General features: G+C 49.1%; 1 protein-coding gene across 25 annotated transcripts in view; it reads right to left on the minus strand.

Annotated features, from left to right (window-relative positions):
- The window catches only part of FBXO25 (F-box protein 25), a 182,966-nt gene that overhangs the window by 3,965 nt on the left and 160,416 nt on the right, over window positions 1-18,585 (minus strand). For all 25 annotated transcript variants that reach the window (XR_011433160.1, XR_011433162.1, XR_011433157.1 and 22 more), the window contains 4 exons: window positions 13,786-13,879; window positions 12,424-12,608; window positions 6,118-6,300; window positions 2,216-2,359 (listed from right to left, as the gene is read on the minus strand). Coding sequence is in view for 16 of the 25 variants with exons in the window: in XM_070252855.1 (XP_070108956.1) it covers window positions 2,216-2,359; window positions 6,118-6,300; window positions 12,424-12,608; window positions 13,786-13,879 (606 nt within the window). In the remaining 9 variants the exon portion in view is untranslated. The remainder of the gene's footprint in view (window positions 1-2,215; window positions 2,360-6,117; window positions 6,301-12,423; window positions 12,609-13,785; window positions 13,880-18,585) is intronic.

The raw sequence follows: 18,585 nt of genomic DNA on the forward strand, positions 1-18,585 counted from the left end.
TTTTCATAACATGATTAAGTATGATAGGAAGGCTTGCTAAATGTAAGAATTCACAGGCAAATTCTTCTGGAAAGCTAAAAATCACCTCTCGAGTTTTAAAAAATCAGAACTTCTATACTTCAGGATATGTGGGCAGCATCTTTTTACCCTGCCTAACAGCACACGCGCTGGGAGAGTATTTGTTTGCTTGTAAACTACTCAAGAGACAGGGAGGGCTCCAATATTCTCCAATATTGTTCTTAGAAAAATGTCTATCACAGAAGACTGAAAGACTTTTATCCCACGAATAGTATTTTCCCCAGAAAAACGTCACTGCTTGTAATATTTCTCTAGAATAAAATAGTCTGCTCAGGAGAAAAGCAGAGAACTCTTGGGAGAAGCATCAATTCGAAGAGAAATCTAGAGCATTTCATCCACCCCTAGTACACCACTGAAGACACAGCCTCACATGTTTCTAGCAAGTGCTGGCAATTCTCAGAGGAGCAGGTCCCATCAGGGCGCAACCCCGAGGCCCCACACACTCAGCTGCCTTCTCCATCTACCAGCACCTACCTGAGTGTCTGTGCCCTGCGGCTGGAACAAGGGAGCAAAAGGGTGGCTCCCTCCTGTGTGCCTGTAATCCATCACTGACAGACTGACTGACCTACTGATTCATTCGCTCACCAGACAATGACCAAGTGCCTCGCAGTGCGTGCTGAGTGCCACAGCGAGAACAATGTGTCCCCTGCTCTCGTCGAACAGTGCTCTACACAGCAACTCAACTACCGCACAACACAGGACATATTTTCTCTTTAATATCAAGAAGGAAGTCATACTAAAACACAGGACAGTCAATTAGAAGTAACAAAGTTTCATGCTATTCACATGTGGAGGCACCGGGAGTTACTCATGCTGCTGCTCACTTTTGACTTGGTAAACAAAGTCCTGTCACAGCAACGCAGGAACCACTCTCAATGTCTTATACATTCACTGCTCAGCCATGGATCAGAATTTAAAAAAAGAAGCCACACTACCGTAAACGTAATGTGAAATGACTAAAGTTTAAAGTGGTCTCTTTTCCAACAGTCTAGTTTGCTGTGTTATCCATCCAACAGATTACCAGTAGAGGTAAAGCAAGAGAAATGAGCAGGTGCGTTGCTTCCCAGGCAGAAGCTGGATGGCCCTAACCCCAAAGGCGGTAGGAGGTCCCGGGCCCAGGCTTGAGCGAGGGCCGAGAAGCAGGGCCGCAGTGAGTCCAGGACACAGTCACACTCGCGGCCAGCCCACCAGTTGTGCCACTTTTCTTCCCCCTGTGAAATCTCACAGTTATACATATTCAGACTCAGGGGAAATCACGGATCATGCATCCCGGGCCAACAACATCAGCATGTTAAGAAAATAAAACTACCCACAAGGAGGAGTACAGACCCCTGGCTGCAGAAAAGCCACTTGCATCCAACACAGTCTACAAAGTGAGAAGTACAGCAAATGACGGGACGGGAACAAGAGGACGGAGCCTAATTCACTCTGATCCTGAAACTGCTGGAGACGATGCTCCCAAGTTCAGGTTTTCCCCGCAGGGATGGACTCGCAGGTAAGGAGGAAACCTTGTCAGTTCTGGTCCCACGAATGAGGAGACCGCACGTTCACCTGACAGTCTGGGACCTCTGTGGACCTCTGCTCCAAGAACTGCTCTGAGAGGAGGGCCTCCGGGAGAGGCTGTTTCGGGGCGTAGGGGCTGCCCTGACAGCCGCTCCAGGGGACGCTCTGGCTATGGGCCTGGGGGAAGCAGCAGGGGCTCCTCCTCAGGTTGATGGAGCTGGGGAATCTTAACCCCTTCCCCCCAGCTTGGGGCAGGCAGGGCGCTCCAGAGCTCCTGCCAGGAAAGGCCGCTGGCCGCAGGGAGGCAGTGCTGCCCCACACTCGGCCCAGGGCCCACCAGACACTCTTGCCTCATGTGCCAAGGCCTATAAAAGGGAGAAACTGAGTCATCTGAGGGGAGAAGAGGTGGCCAGACATCTCAGTTTTCAACATTTCTGATTCAAACCACAAGTTGTACATTTTACTTTTATGAACCTATTCCCCTGCCCCATATTTGCTGAAGTATATCTCATTATCTTTCTTATCACAAAGAGAATTTCCCATTTTCTTTTACCATTACAATTAAAATAAAGGCACATAATTTGTTTCACCAAGTTTTAATCCCCAAATTTCAAGAATGTGTTGAAATTATTACCTTCCAAAAGAGGATGCTGCAGTGCCGACAGAAATGCAGAGTGTCCCCATACTGCTCCCTGGTTGGGTAATACTTCTGCAGGGCAAAGTACGTCAACTTCCACTCGACGTGACCTTCTTCTGAAAGGACCAAGTGTCTACAAAACTAGACACAAACAAGTTCTGTTCAGAATCAGCCGATGGTTCTCACAGCATAGGACTAGGTGCAAAGTGATTTTAAAAGAAACTATAGTGCATGAAACATTCAATTATTTGAATCAAATAAACATGGAATGCCATGCAGCTGTTAAACAGATTTACATGTTCTGATCTGAAATGATGTCCATGATATATTATTAAGTTAAAGATATGTCACACACATTATATATCTGATGAGGGACTTGTACCAAGAATAAAGAACACCTATGACTCAGTAATAAAAAGACAACCCAATTAAAAAATGGGCAAAGGATCGGAAAAGATGTTTCTCCAAAGATATACATGGCCAGTAAGCACGTGAAAAGAGGCTCAACATCTCAGTCATCAAGGAAAGGGAATGAGAGACCACTTCACAGACTGGGACAGCTGTAATCAAAAAATCAGGTAAGAAGTGTAGACAAGCACGTGCAGAAATAGGAACCCACATACACTGCTGGTGGGGATAGAAAATGGTGCAGCTGCTTTGGAAAATAGTGTAGCAGTTCCTCAAAAATTTAACCCTTCAGTTACCATTTGACCCAGAATTTCCACTCCTACGACAAATGTCCACATGATGGTGTTCACCACTGCTCAGAGCAGTATGATTCTGAACAGCCACCAGGGGGAAACAACCCCAGTGTCCATGAGCTGATGAACAGACAGACAAGATGTGATCTGTGCGTGGATGGGACGTTAAGGAGCCACAGAAAGGCCTGGAGCACTGACACTGCTTCAGCGTGAGTCTTGAGGTCGATGTGCTACGGGAAAGAAGCCATCACACGAGGTCCAGATACAATGACTCCACTTAGGGGAAACATCCATGCAGGAACATCTAGGGAGACTGAGGTAGATCAGGGATTGTGTAGGGCTAGGCTGAGAGGTACAGGGTGTGGCTTCTTTCTGAGGTGATGAAAATGTCCTAAAATTAACTGTCGTGTATATGGTATCTTAATAAAGGTGTGAAAAAACATTACGGAGTGACATGATTTCAGTTATGGGAAAATAACAGTGCACAGCTAGGCACACGCTGCCTGTGTCTGTGGAGGAGCCTGAGCAACAAGCAGGTGCTGAAGATCAGAGGCGACCCCTGGGGAGGAGCCTCCACTTTCAGACGCTGCCTCATCTCTGCAACTGCCACTGCAGCGAGCATGTTCCACTTTTCGTAATGAAAATAACCACTCGGATGACATGCACACACTTCAGTCACGACTTCTGAGGACATTGTTTTGACGTTATGATGGCGACAGTAAGAAAATTCTTGTTTCTAACAGCATTTGCAGAGAACAGCTTGGAAAATAGAGAAAAGTAGTTAATGGCCAGGTTATACTAATTTCCGTATCTTCCCAGCACTGTTGGAAACTCACTTCCTAGAGAGGAAACCACTTGTCTCCCTGCTTCTCATGGCCCTGTGCCGTGCCGGTGTTTGTGGATCCCCACTGTTTTCTCCTCAACAACCAACCATGACTTTCCAGAACTCAAACCCAACATCCATACCACGTGCTCAGGTCCTCACAGCGTGACCTCAGATGAGCCGTCAGTCCACCCTGCACATTCACTCAGTTTCACCTGGTGGAAGCTGCCTCACCTCCACCATTTTCATAGTTATTTCTACTATGTGTGTCTTTTTTAGCATTGTTTACCATTAGTTACCAAATTTTTTTGGATGCTGTGTTTTTATATGTGGTCAACAAAATATGTGCGAGATGCATCTGTAAGAGCTAATTGCTAATTCTGACCATATGACATTAAACACAGATGCAGAAGACACAACTTCTTTAAAGTGGTTTCTCTGAGGAAAAGCAAGGGTCTCACAATGGTCAACAGAGAGTCTGAAGTGCCTGTCAGGCACTCCGATTAGCACCCTGGTAAACAACTGGGGCCTGCACTCGGCGAGGGAGGTGGGAGCACCAGGAGCAGCAGCCAGCTATGGTGCATGCCAGCCAGCACACCCGGGCCTCCCGCCGCCCAGCGGGCCTCAGCTCCCCTTGCCGTCTCCACCCTTCACCCCCACTTCCCTCTAAAATCTTCAACACCCCACTGCCTCTGCTGACTTCAGAATTCAGCCTGCTTTCTTCCCTGTTCAAATTAAGCCTGACTTGCCTGCTTCTCGCAGCACGTCCACCTGACACAGTGCTTCCCAGGGTCACCTGCAGCCTCTGCAGACTCAGCCGACGGGCTCTTCCTAGGGTTCTCTTTAGCTGAGCACCTCATCCGGGGCTCTCAGGGACCCTGTGTCCTTTGCAGGCTATGCTCCTCGACTCAGCTGCTGGAGCTGCTCCTCAAGGCTCTCCAGGTCTCATCTCTTTCCGGTCCTTCTCTCCAGGCGAGTCCATCGAGGCCCAAAGACCACTTCTATGCTGGTCCCTCTCAATCAATGTGTCCAGCTCAGACCTTTCCTCAGAATACTCCCTGCCCTCTCGACTTGTTTCCCTCAGATATCCGGAAGGCAACTCAAACCCCACTGAATCCCGCTGTACCTCCTCCTCTCACCCCAGCCGGTCTTCCCTCTGCAGGGAAGGCACTGCCACCCACCCTGTGCCAGCAGAGACCCGCTGGGGCACCTCCTGCCCACCTGCCCCTGCAGCCGACCCGCATTCAGTCCATCGGCGTCTCTCTCTCCCTCGTCTGCTCCTCCCCACCAGCACCCCTTCTTTCTCGGCATGTCTCTCAGTGGGTCTCCCTAATCCCACTCCCATCTATCCCCCAAACAAGAACAAGAACAGCCGTTTACAACTGCACGTTGTTTCAACACTTGAGTGCCTTTCTGGGTCTGCTGGGGACAGACTGGGATCTGATGTGGTCTCTCAGGCCTTGGGGCTACTGCCCGCCCGTCTCCGTCTGCTCGCCTCACCCCTCCCTCCAGGGCCTCTACATACAGAGTTCTGTCGGCCTAGAACCTGCTTACGGCCTACGAAACAGTAATGCTCTCGAGGAACCCCCCACCCCGCCCTGTCCTCCCAGAGAGGACAACGTTCGCGTGTGCAATGCCACATGCTTCTACGCTGCTTCACAAACACGAACCTGGTGACATGTGTAACGTCTGTCTCCCCTCTTGACAGGAACTCCATGGCAGCAGGACCATGTCTGCCTTTGCTGATGCCACCTTACCCACAGCAGACACCCCTAAACGCCTGTGCAATGCCGGAGCGAATGCACGAGTCAGCCCAGCCCAGAAACAGCACAACAGGATTTAACGCTGGAGAATGGACAAGCAAACTACTTGGGAAAAGGCCCCCAGCAAATGCACATGAACTGCTGCGTGCTGGTTCCCATGGGACAGGAATGCGGGGAGGGGAGCATGTTCTGTGGACACTGAGGAGCGGTGCACTGCCCACTGATAACCGAAACTAGAAGGAACATGACGCTTACAGGGTATGCAGCACCATAAAAGGCAGAACTGGAATTTGAGTCACCAAGTGAAGGAAAAAAGACAATAAACCAGTAACCTCGAAACATCTTGCTATTGACAGAGGTGAAGAAGAACTCAGCTCTTGTTCTGTTGTTTTGTTTTAGGTTGTTTTTAGAATCACTGTGTTTTTTTGAAAATGAAAAATAAACTTATAAGCTATAGAAGAGAAACCATAAGTGATTTTATTAGTCCTGATTATTCTTAATTCTTTAAAAAGTACACCAAAAACAAAAGTACCTGAAGGGCACGCAGGCACAGTACGCAGGCCGGCCTGCGCCAAGAGCGCCACGAGCCCGGGGTCTCTGCCCCGCACTCACCTGCTTGTCGGCAAAGTGGTACAGGCACAGCTTCCTCCACAGCTGCCTGTCTTCGCTGAGCGCGGACAGCGCTGGGGTCACCTGGCCCAGAGTGACGACGTCCCACCCGTCCGAGAGTCTGTGCAGGATGTTGCTCAGCACGTGCAGAGGAAGGTCGCTGAGCGTGAGGCCGCTGTCCACGTGCTGGAAGGAGAACACGGAGGCGTTTCACCAAGCGCACGACGCCCGGGGCTCAGCTGCACTGAGCCACACGGAGCCCGGGAGGCCAGGCGAGGACAAACGCTCCGAACCGTGGCCGCACGAAGGAGACGCAGCCCGAGCCGGGCTGCACCCACGCTGCACGGCCGGGCGCCCGCACCCACGACCCCGGCCGCGCCAGGCCGCCAGCGCGGGGCTGTCCAGTGATGGCCGCAGCGCAAAGAGGGGCAGAACCGACGGCTCCTCCAGGACGCCGCACTCCTGCGAGGCTCACTGACCTGTAGGATGACCACACTGAGAAGACATGCCTGGAACACGGCGGGCCCTGAGAACGCGCGATGGCGGAGCGGAGCGAGCGCCTCCCGGGGGCCGGCGTCAGCACGCCTGCCCCGTCTGCGCCCGGCGTGGCCCAAGGCCCGGACAGTGCGGGCGCGGGTGTGTTGAAGGTCCAGCGCTTTGGGCTCGGCGTTGGGAGGGCGACATCTCACCGAGGCTGAACCTCTGTGCCGTCCATCCTCCCCAGCACCCGCTGGCGTGGATGCGGCGTGTCCATCCCTGGGGGCCGACAGGGTGGGCGCCGCAGCGCACAGGCACGTCCAAGGAAAGGCTGCTGGTGCCGTGGTGGCCCGGAGGCGGCCTGGGATCCCAGCCCGGACCCGCTCTGTGCTCACCCCGTGAGCCCTCAGTCCCCCAGCGCATCGCAGACTCGCACCAGCAGTGCCTCCAACGGAGGGACACACGGGCTAACCGGCTGGGCGGGACGTTCTGGCGGAGGGAGGGTCTGACGTCCGTGCACGGACGCCCGCTGGAGCCGCAGCCCGCTCCTGCTGGGTGGGGGAACGGCTTCTGTCTGCCGCTGGTCACCCCCGCGGCCGGCCGGCTGCCTCCCACGACCCCAGTACCCAGCATGCAACGGATGAACTAATTCCCCGAGTCTGGTCCCAGGAACCACCTGCCGTCCGTGGAGGGCGTGGTGAGAGGCCCTTCTCCGTCCCTCCCTCCTCGTCCCGCCGCCGCGCAGCTGGGAATGGCTCCCGGTGCTCAGAAATACTCCAGCCGGAGGCCCTCGATGGGCATCCTTCCGCACGGGCGACTCGAGGCAGGACGCTGCCGAGCCACCCCAACCCCACGTGCGGGCATCCGCTGCTGCTGGGCACCACGGGCCTCTGCGCTCCAGTCCACAGGACAGCCTAACGCCCTGGACGGAACCGCGTGGTGTCCGTCACGTGTGTCGCTTCACTTTCACGCCATCACACAAGGTGCCTCTGCTACCACCCGGATGGGAACCTTGCTCGGGCGGCCCCTGTGCCCCAGGACGGGACGGGTGCCCGCGGCAACCAGATGTCCTCTGAGGCACAAACAGATGACAAGTCACCACGGACTAAGCACGGCTGAGTCGAGATTCAGCCAGTCCTCCCCTTCCTACTGTCTACACGTGGCAGTGTAATATGAAAGATCATATGTGTGAGTCTATCCCCAACTACTAGTCTTAACACGAGTACATGAATTGAGTCTTGTTCTGAACAGGGGCTTCATTCTCCTGAAAGTTCTGTGTCAGACAGGATGTCATACTATCTGCTGCTGATATGGCAGGGCTCAGGTGGTACGATGTGGCTGAAACAAATCCTGGATGGGCGAAGCATTACAGATTGCAGTGTGAAAACTTGGCATCTGGTTTTCTGGAAGGGTCCAGATTTACAGCCCTGTTATGACTATAAACAAGCGAGGACAACAGAAATGCCAATATTTTTCATCTAAACGCTATCTTCCATTCGAATGTGAAGTGGCAGCAAAGTCTTCTATGTTGGACCACACTGCATTTTAGCTCAGCTGCTCCTGGTGAGCTAAGCGTGTCACCATTGTGGACTCGTGACAACATGGACATGCACAGGGACAGAGGCTCCCCTCTCCTGCTCTGGGCCATCTCACTTCCTGCATCCAGAGAGGGGACTCCCGCTCCCTGTGGAAGCACGCTGGCCAAGAGAAACTTGAATCATCTCTGCTTGAACCCCATGGGTTGAGGTCACAGCTCCACGTGAGAACCGGTGACAGGAAGTAGACTGCCCGGCTTGCGCCTGCCCCTCTGCTCAGCCTCCTCTGCGGTGCGCCCACCCCACCACGGAGGCCACCCCTGTTCCTCCCCTCATGCCCACTTGGAGGAAGGCACCACACACAGCCCAGTCTTTCCCTGATGCATCTCCTACGTCGTACCTGTCACTTCCTCAGGGAGTGCTCACCACCATTGAGCTGTACGATGTCATGGGGTCTGCTTCCCCCAGGTTCAGCCCCTTGCTGGTACCAGAGGGGCTCCCTCAAACGCAGACATCTCGATGTCCTCGCACTGGAAACAGCCAAGACTCCCTCACGCACACCCAGAGGCTGCAGTCTACCCTACGATCTGGCCTTGAGTTCTCCCGTGCCTCATCTCTCACGCCTTCTTCCAAGCACCTTGGGCACCTGGAGCACCTGTGACTGCCCCTGAACGCAGGCTCCCACGCCTCTGGCCGTGCAGCTCTTTGCCCGAAGGCCCCTGTGGCCCCTGGTTTCGCAGTGGTGTGCTGGAGCCGAGCCATACTGGCTTGAGGAAATCAATTCTGCAACTTTCAGGAATTCTGTGAGCCAGGTGACTTGCTGGTGGCCTGAAATCAGCCAGGTGAGAAACTGACAAATGCTACCAACAGGGCTTTTGCCCCTGAAAGCCAGCTGTTGAGCACTGACCAGCACAGCACCACCTGGATAATTTCTACTCTTTAAGCACCCCACAAGGTGGTGGCCTTCATGAAATGACGCTCTGTGTGGGTGTCTGCTGTATACCAACCCCCACTGATCACCAGGGTGTGTTCCACGAACAACTCCCCAGGCACGCAGGCCCTGGACTAAAGCCATGTCTACTGGCTGCCATGCCCCCACCCCATGATGGTCCTGGCATACAGCAGGTGTCTAGTAAGTGCTTACTGAGGGAGGTCACAGGTAGGGTCACCAAGAAGAGACCAGAAGATGTAAACATGACAGCACTTCAGCTTCACCAGCACCACCGAGCCTTCAAGTGCAGCTCAGAAAGCACAGCACATCTGTCTGAGGAGCAGAGCAGAGGTCTGTGGTGTCTTTTCCAGGCGCACACTGCTCACGAGATGAGATCTCAACGACACACAGCAGGCCGAGACTCACCACCTGCCATGGCCATGACCTCCCACACCGGGGCTGCTGGGCTGTTCCTGAGCTGCCCACCGGCACCCATGTGCCAGGGCCCCCACGGCTCAGTGAAGCACTGGCACTTGTTTTGGATTAAAAACCAGTCTTTTTATAAGATTAAGTCATAAAAATGAGGCTGCTTAATCCAGCCAGAAGACTCTACGAAGATCCTTGGAGACGTCGACACAAAATTATCTGCTTCTACCTTCTGCTGTCGTTGCTCCGCCCCCTGCGGCCACACCCTGTGCACTTCTGACCGGATGTGAGGTCGTTCTTCGGTCTCTTCACTGCAGAGACTCTTGATGGGAAGGAACGCTGATGACCTGCAACTTCAGGAACCACCAGGTTCACAGGGTGACGCCAGTCGGTCACAGGAGAAAGCTGCGCAGCCTCCTTGCATGACCAAGACATCCCTGATGCCACAGAAGACAAGCGGAGTCTAACTTTCATGTACAGCTTAAAGCTATTTTAAACCCAGCAGTCTGATGGCACACAGTAAATCATAATTTTATTTCTAATAAGCCACCAAGAAATTAAAGGAAAACGGTCATCTATTTTCAGAAGAAATGTTTTAAAAAGAGAAGGTAGAAGCTTGATGCGACAGACAGCTTCTGTCTGCCGTTCCACCTGGTCACTCTATCAGGCGGTGGAGCCTTCCTAATGGGCAGTGACGGATTTTACTTCCCAGAAGCATGTAAGAAAGTCACCCCCGGGTGTGAGTGAATCCGTCAGTCTCAGAGTCAATCAAGTGACAGAACAAGATGACAAGCAGCCTTTCAGATGTTCTTGGAAACCTTTCAACACTATGTGAGCCTTCTACTTATTTCTCAGAGTATCAAGCTGTCTTTTGTCAGGAAAATGCAGAAGAAAGGCAAGCGCTGGCTCACACAGCAAACTGGCAACTGCGTCCCATGAGGCTGAGCTGATCTCAACGCCACTCAGTCTCTTGGCTTCTGCTGTTGGCGAGCTGGGAGCTCTGGGCGGTTCCTCCCCTACCCTCCCACCACTCGTGTCCCCTTAAAATGGGCTGTGAATCAACACCAGGCAGCAACTTGCCACCAGCCAGAGGCACCTCAGCCCAGTGTGGCTGATGCATCCGACACCTACAAATGCAGCCGCGTTACTGGATGCTGTGTCCCAACAACCCTCCGAGGAAGGTGGGGCTGACCGACTTGCACTGTTGCTGCTGAGCCGCACGGGGCGGAACACCCAGCTCACCACAGAGGCCCACTGCCTGCCCAATGCTGAGCACATGGAAGGGGTCTGAGAGGGGCTGAGGGAGTCACTGGAAGATGCCAGCACCCAGCCGCCAGGGCAGGGGTTGCCTCCAGGTCCAGACAGGACATAACCTGTGCTCTGCACTGTCATCTGTGCTTTCTTTACCTCGGTTCAAGGATATCCTTACTTTCGTTTCTGCGCCTTGTTTCTCCCACTTGATTGAAGTGACAGCATGTGACACGAGGCGTCTCTAGCTGAGGCAGAGCACTGACCTCGAGCACCAGGGTTGGGGTGTGCACTGTCTCCTTAGTGTGGCTCTCGGCCACCCTGGCAGGGCAGCTGGGCGCACACAGTTCCCATCACACCTCTCTCTGCCGCTCTTCCAAGTCAGTGTCAGGGGAAAGGAAAATCTGAAAGGAGGGTGATGACATACCAATGCCTGCCTGCTCTGCCAGCCCACCAGGGAGAGGATGAAGGATTTCCCTGGCCTCCTCCCTCCTCTCCCGCAGTGACAGGCATGGGCCCTCCTGACTGGGCTAAGGCTGTCCTTCACCCACATTTCTCTCTGAGTGATGTCCAGCAGCTGGCCCTGCTGGAACTTCCCAGCCAAGCATCCCCTTCCTCAGGGGTCCTGAGCACTGAACCCCACTGCTGACCACCACAGACTGCAGTTCCCAGAGTTCACTAGCTGAGGTGGTGCTGCCTCATGAGGTGGCTGCACGAGGGACAAACAGGCCTGGAGCCCTTACGTCAAGGCTCCACAGCAAACCATGCTGTGTGTCTTACAGACAGACCCTGATAACACAGCCCCTTACCCGTGGGAATGAGGTGAGACAGGTGGGCAGAGCTGGACCACAGAGAGCCTGGAGCACAGTGGGGTCACATCCGAGGCATGCTTCCATCGAGTCTGCTTAGCTCTTATGACACTGAATGTTCATGTATTCACTTCAGCTTCAGATCCACATCAGGGAATCCGTCCTTATCATGTAAGTCTCATATTTAGATGGCAAATACACTTCTGAAAATGACGGCGTTCCTGTGGAGCCTGGGGCAGTGATGAGCCTCTACAGCAGTGAATCTGTGGAATGGTTTATCCCTCAGGCCACAGAGATGCGTATCCCATCTGTTCTTTCTCTTACAGAGTACAAGAGATAAATAAAACACACCTAAGACACTTCCTGTAGTCCATGGTGTTAACATTTTCTTGTTGGAACTAGTTATCAGAATAAACAAAAAACATCAGAGCGAGTGACATGATTTGCACCTTCTTTTCCCCATGTTCACTTTGTCAAAGAACCATCAATACACAGTACACACAACACACACAGAAGACAGCACGCAAGAGGAGAAGCAGCCCCAACCCTGCACGGTGGAGAGCTGCTGGCAACACAAAAGCCTTAATTCACTGAACGTTGTTTCAGCCGGAAACACAATTTCCTTGAGAGGTAAATTAACTCACCACTTCATCACCCACATGATCAGCTCTTTCTTAATGATTACTGTTCCCACTGTCTGTAAGCCATTACAAGGTCTTTTGATCCTAACACATCTTAAAACAATTGAAGGAATACTTATGAAAAGGTAAAGAAAAAAAGTCTTTCAAAAAGCTGTTAAGACTCTTTCACGTACACTTAGAAGAGTTAATGACTTCTGTAATATAAAAACAGAGTAATCATTTTTAGGCCCAGAAATTCATACCTTGGTCATCTGAAGATTCTGTAACTGCTGTTGCCAGGTGAGAATAGTTTCTAGTCGGCAAATCCAGATATTTATATTTCCCACCAATACGGACTTCCCTTCTCCTCTAATCAGAATGCACAGGGTAGAGCTCAGGTCTTGGAGAAGATTTTTGATTAGGCGAGGATTTTGGTGGTCATCAAGAACTGGAATAAACAAAAACAAAGCTACAGATTGATACAGTTCACCGCCACTGTGAAAAACGATCTCGTTTCACTGCCCCAGAGTCTATCGACAAACACAAATCAACAAAGTGTGGCATGTATGGTACACATGATGGAACATTATTCAGCCTTAAAAAGGAAGGAAATTTTGATATGCTACAACATGGATGAACCCCGAGGACGCTATGCTAAGTGAAATAAGCCACCACAAAAGGACAAATACTGTAGATTCCACTTGTATGAGGGACCTAGAGGAGTCAAATCCGAGACAGGAGGTAGATGGTGGGTGCCAGGAGCTGGGGGAGGGAATGTGGAGTATTGACTGGGGATAGAGTTTCAGTTTGGGAAGATGGAAAAGTTCTGGACATGGATGGGGGTGATGGGTGTACAACAGTGTGAATGTATTTTATGCCACAGAACTGTACACTTAAAAATGGTTAAAACAGTAAATTTTATGTTGTGTATTTTAACACCATAAAAAACAATGACTAATTTCACTGCAACCCCAAAGTGGCATCATTTCTGAGCTATCACAAGTATGATGAGATTAAAAAAACTTTAAAATATTGCCCGATAGCGTATTTTCAGTTGAGTCTACAATTTTGCCTTTAAAATTATCAGTCTCTATTTTCTTTTATACTTATCATAAAGAGAATTGATATTTAAAAATGGTTTATACATATAGTAAAATTCATATCACGCATAAACTCATGGTGTGAAATTTAAAGTTCCATTTATTATTAGCCACTAATTAATCAAGACAACCATTAAATTAAAAAGAAAATTATAGGCTTGTTTGACACCTGAGTGACTAAGTCACAGCCTGCCAATTATGGAAACAACTATATAGCTGACGTGACTGGGAATGACTAACCATGAAAAGGTAGAATATCTTTTTAAAACTCAGAGATTAATTATCTTTCTTATTATAACACATTCCTTTGTATGCAAAAGCAACTTAAAAAATGTAAACAACAGTAACACAACATTAAGAATTGGAGGGACCAACTTATATTACTGTCTCCATACTATCACATTCTTTGACATTATTGTTTTTGACAACATACATACTGGGGAAACATTTTCTAAAAATCTCATCTCCTTGCACTAAATTTCTCATTAAGATTTAGGTTGTTAAAAATATCAGTCACCATCTTACCCTTCTGAACGATTTTATCCAAAATGTTGAAGTAATTCTTTTGTGCGACACCACTCAATGATGTTAACTGGGATTTTGCAATTAGCTGCAACAGCTTAAAAGAAAGAGGAAACAGGCTAAGCACAAATCCATTTGATATGGACACACAACCACAGTGATTATCACCATACAGTGTCAGGACAAGAGGAGAAAAGAGTGGCCGCTCTGATTTCCACTCCTTGTAAGACTGTGTGTTTGTCACTTCATCTTGGGTGAGTAAGAACTTTGCAGGATGTGACACACTGACCGATCTAGGTCAGTTTCCCCAGCACACAGTTTGCCCTTTCAAAATGTAGGTTCAAGGCTATTTTCTCCTCAGGAAAGTTTTCATGGCTGTTATCTTTAAATATTTGTTTGGTCCCATCGTTTTGCTTTCTTCTTCGAAGATTCCAGTCATGGATATGCTGGATATTCTCTTACTGTCTGTCCTCTGCAGCTGTAATTTTCTTTAAACTCACTCTTAGTGTTGGGTTTTGATGAGTCTCTTCTCACTTCTACAGCCTCTGTCCCTTCTTGTGTTTCCAGTGCCTGCCTTCTCCAAGTCTCCTTCCAGCCCCCCTTGTTTTCACGATGGTTCTCTGCTCTGTTCTCAGGGCTGTCCCCTGCTGCCTTGAAGGCAGGCACAAACCATCGCCCCTGGTCCCCAGCATTCCTGCCCTGGGATCTGCATCCACAGCCCCTGGTTTCTGCCCCACTCCCCACATCCTGCCTCCCTGACATTTCCTGGTGCTCAGCAGCCGTGGGTTGGTTGCTCCTTCCCACCTTTTCCTTGGTAAACTTGACGCTATGTCAGGTGCCTTCTGTTAATACTTATTTCTGAGTGAGGGACGATTTCCAAGAGCACCTATTCTGAAGGAGGCTGCTCAGCCTCCTGAGCCTGCTGAGCCCAAATGCTGCCCCTCTCTGCCGCTGCGGGGAAAGCTGGCTTTCACACATACAGCTCATCTGCATGGCTCCTGGGTTGGCCCACAGACCACTTCTGGGTCTAGCTGGGTCTCAGAAGTCTTCTGTGGTCAGCCCTCTCCCCTGTAACCTCCTCACTTGTAAGCAAGGAATTTAGCATCTGTCAGCTCTGCTGTCCAGGCCAGGTCTCTCTTGGACAATACATGTATCTGCTGGCGTCTTCCGGATCTGCCCACCTGCCCCTGCTGAGTCCTTCTGCCAACATGAGCACATCTACTCACTTCTTCCCGTACTAGTTCTGCTCAATCACAGCTGCTTTTGCTAAGCTGTAAATACGTGGAGAATCTGTGAATTACATCTGCCTCCAATTTCTCTGGAAAAGGAATTTTTCAACCCCTCCTTCCAATTCTCCTTGCCACCTTTCATGATTTCAGAAGGAGAAAAGAAAATGCTAACTCGCATACTCACATAGCCATGTTGACTGTAAAAGTCCAAAAATAACATTATAAATATGACAATCCCATGATAATCTTCAGGAAAAAATCATTCTGCAACTTCTGATATATTTACATAAAAAATGTCCCATATCGCAGTGATTACAGAAACACAGCACTTTAGGGCCTTGGCTGGAAGTCAGACTAGGTCATACTGAACACACCTGAGAAGCCATGGCAGCAGTGTCAATCTTTTCAAATCAGCTAAGTATTATTATCAGATGTCTTTCTTGTCCAACCATCATCACCATCAGCACCACTTTAATGGTGAGAATATCCATTTCTCCTGCCTGAATTAGAACCAAATTGGAGACAAAGAATTCAGGCTGACTGAGATTAAGAGATCAGCTTTATTACTGCTGATAAAAGCGGGACTGGGATGTGACTTGGATATGTAGCCACAATGGGCTTCCTGGTTCTGACCCAAGAGAGGCTCAGCCGCTGAGCCACGGGGCTCGTTTAATAAACAAAACCTTCCAAATGGGCTTCTTGCTGCTGTAATACTTAGGACCCAAGAGAAACAGACCTGAATATGCAAATCCATTTTTCTTCTATTCCTCAAAGAAAAATGAGAGAAAAAAAGAGGAGCATTGCACAGCCCTACTCTCACCACCAGGAGAAGTGAGGGGCAGACTGCTACCCCAATGCAGTGGTTCTCAAAGTGTTGTCCAGGGACTCCTTAGGGTCCCCAAGGTCAAAATTACTTCCACAGTATCATTCATGTTATTTTCCCTCTCATTCTCACGCTCTCATGAGTGTGCAATGGAGTATTCCAGAGGCCACATGACATGTGCTATTGTAGCAGACCGAATTCAGGACCAGACCTGAGAATTCGGCTGTCCTCTATTACAGCAGACAGCAAAAAGATTTGCAAAGGTGTGAAAAACGCCACTGTCTATTTTTAAATTTCTCTATGATAAATATTAATAGATATAACTCACATAAGTGAAATCTCTTTGGGGTCTTCACTAATCTTGAAGAGTAAAAAGGATCCCTAAGACCAAGTTTGAGAACTCTGCTTTTGGTGGATTTCCTTCGCCAATGTGGAATGAGTGTCCTAGGGCATAAGTTTTCCTAACTACCCCTTCTGTCATCAACATAAACTACAGTTTTCTAATATCATGGAAAAAAATCCTTTAAAAAAACAACTAAACCCCTAGCAGACGGTTCAGGGTTAGCACGGCTGGCTTAGCCAGTTACCCACGGAGGACCGGATAATGGATGGGCACCCAGCAGGAAGACTACCACACTGTTACACGCAAACACCAAGAAAACAAGAGTGGCAGTGTTAACAGGTGACAAACTGAAATTTTAAGTTAAAATGGTAATTAAGATGAAAAGGCAAAAGACAATTTACAAAGAAATAAAACCAGGCAGTAGCCTCTATTTAGATACATATATAAAGCAAAATCTGTTGGAAATTTAATGAAAATTTGTTAGAAATAAAAATGTTGTAGGAGATTTTTATATATCTCTTCAAAGTTGACAATTCTAAACAAGGAAGGATGGAGAAGAATTCAATAATATAACCACCAAACCCCGCTTCATGGACAAGCAGAAAACATCACATCCTTCAAACAGAGAATCTGATTTTTTCATGTGTCAATAAAATATTTACAAAAATCCATTATGAAAACGGCCGCAAAGGTACATTTAACCCATTTCAAAGTAGAGATCTGATAGGCCAAACTCTCTGATAACATAATAAAACTAGAATTAAGTAAAGCTAAATAAAACCGTAGCTATTTGAAATTCCAGGTAGATTCCTTGGATCCAAGAGAAAATCTAAACTCACACATCTATGTGTTTATGAGTGAGCGTGTGAGCACAAAGACAGGAAGATAAAGAACAGAGTGCTCTGTTGCTCATGTTAAAGTCTGTCTCATCACAGAACATGCACAGGCAGAGCGATCCACTGTCCACGCCTGGCCATGGGCTTCGTTAGATTTGCAGTCAGGAGCAGACCTGATCATCACGAAGGCAGCACTGGACGTGACTCCCCTGACTTCTCACCCGCTGTGAGGCAGCACCACTGCCCCCCTCGACAGACGAGAACACAGAGGCCAGAGATGAGAAAACAGCCCAGAGACACACAGCTAGAGAGGAGCAGAGCAGGACCGGAGCAGAGGAAATCTTCAAACCCCCACCGCTGCCCAGCCAGGCTGCCTGGTCTGTCAGGTGTCTCCATCTCTCAGCACACGGCAAGTAGTTTAACAGCCTTTAGTGATGTGAAATTTGATTACGTGATTTTAAAAAGTTGTCTCAATTTTACTGCATTTAACGAAAAAGGAATGTGACCTCAACTCTAGAAAAGCAGACAGTTCTCAACTAGACATTGATGAAGCCAAGCAGACCATTAACTCCCTAAACTTGTAGGCAAACTTTATGGTCTAGGTTAATTTTCTGGGAGAGCCTCACCAGGTTCCTTCAGTCTTCCAGGATCCGTGACCCTGCCCTCTGCCTGAGGTTGAAGGGCACCTCACAAGAACTGACACGGGCTGCGCTGTCTTGGGAAGTGGCTTGAGCAGGTGGTTTGGAGATGTGATGTCTACTGCCTGGACTGTCCCTTTTCTCCACCTTCCTGGGGAATTAACATCCCACCAGACTCTACCTTACTCACTGACTTCCAGGACTGGCAGAAAGACAGACTGCTATTTTATCTGAGTTGAACTGTTACACAGTTTACAATTTTAGTTTTGTTAAAAACATTCTTAGTTGCTGTGTTTAGTCATCCCCCACAAGTCATCTTGTTGACAGGATGAACATGCTGAAAGTTAAACATGCAGATGGTCTGGATCCTTGCAGTCTCTAGAGTAATGACATTTCGAATTCTAAATACCCTGGATATTCACCCAGAGGACACGTTTTCATTGGTGTGCCACCTAATGAGCAAAGGCTCCCAGTGTGATTACTTACATAGCTCTATGCCAGTGAGTCCCACAATTTCATCAATAATTATACACACGGAAAAAATTACACATCCCCAAATCTCATATATAAGACTTTTTAAGGAATTAAAGCACCAAGCTTTCAAAAGCTTATGACTACATAAAATTACACTTGAGGTTGCCTTGTTACTTCTATATAATTTTAAAAATTAAAAATTTTGCAAGGCCAGCCCTGTGGTCTAGTGGTTAAGTGCAGCACACTCTGCTTCAGCGGCCCAGGTTTGGTTCCCAGGCACAGACCTATACTGCTTGTTGGTGGCTATGATGTGGCGGCAGCCCACATACAAAATAGAGGAAGACTGGCAGAGATGTTAGCTCAGGGTGAATCTTCCTCAAACAAAAAGAGGAAGATTAGCAAAAGATTTAGCTCAGGGTGAATCTTCCTCAGCAAAAAAAGAAAAAAGAAAAGAAAAGAA

Source organism: Equus caballus, chromosome 27 (genome assembly GCF_041296265.1).
Source record: "Equus caballus isolate H_3958 breed thoroughbred chromosome 27, TB-T2T, whole genome shotgun sequence".
Classification (NCBI taxonomy): Eukaryota; Metazoa; Chordata; class Mammalia; order Perissodactyla; family Equidae; genus Equus; species Equus caballus.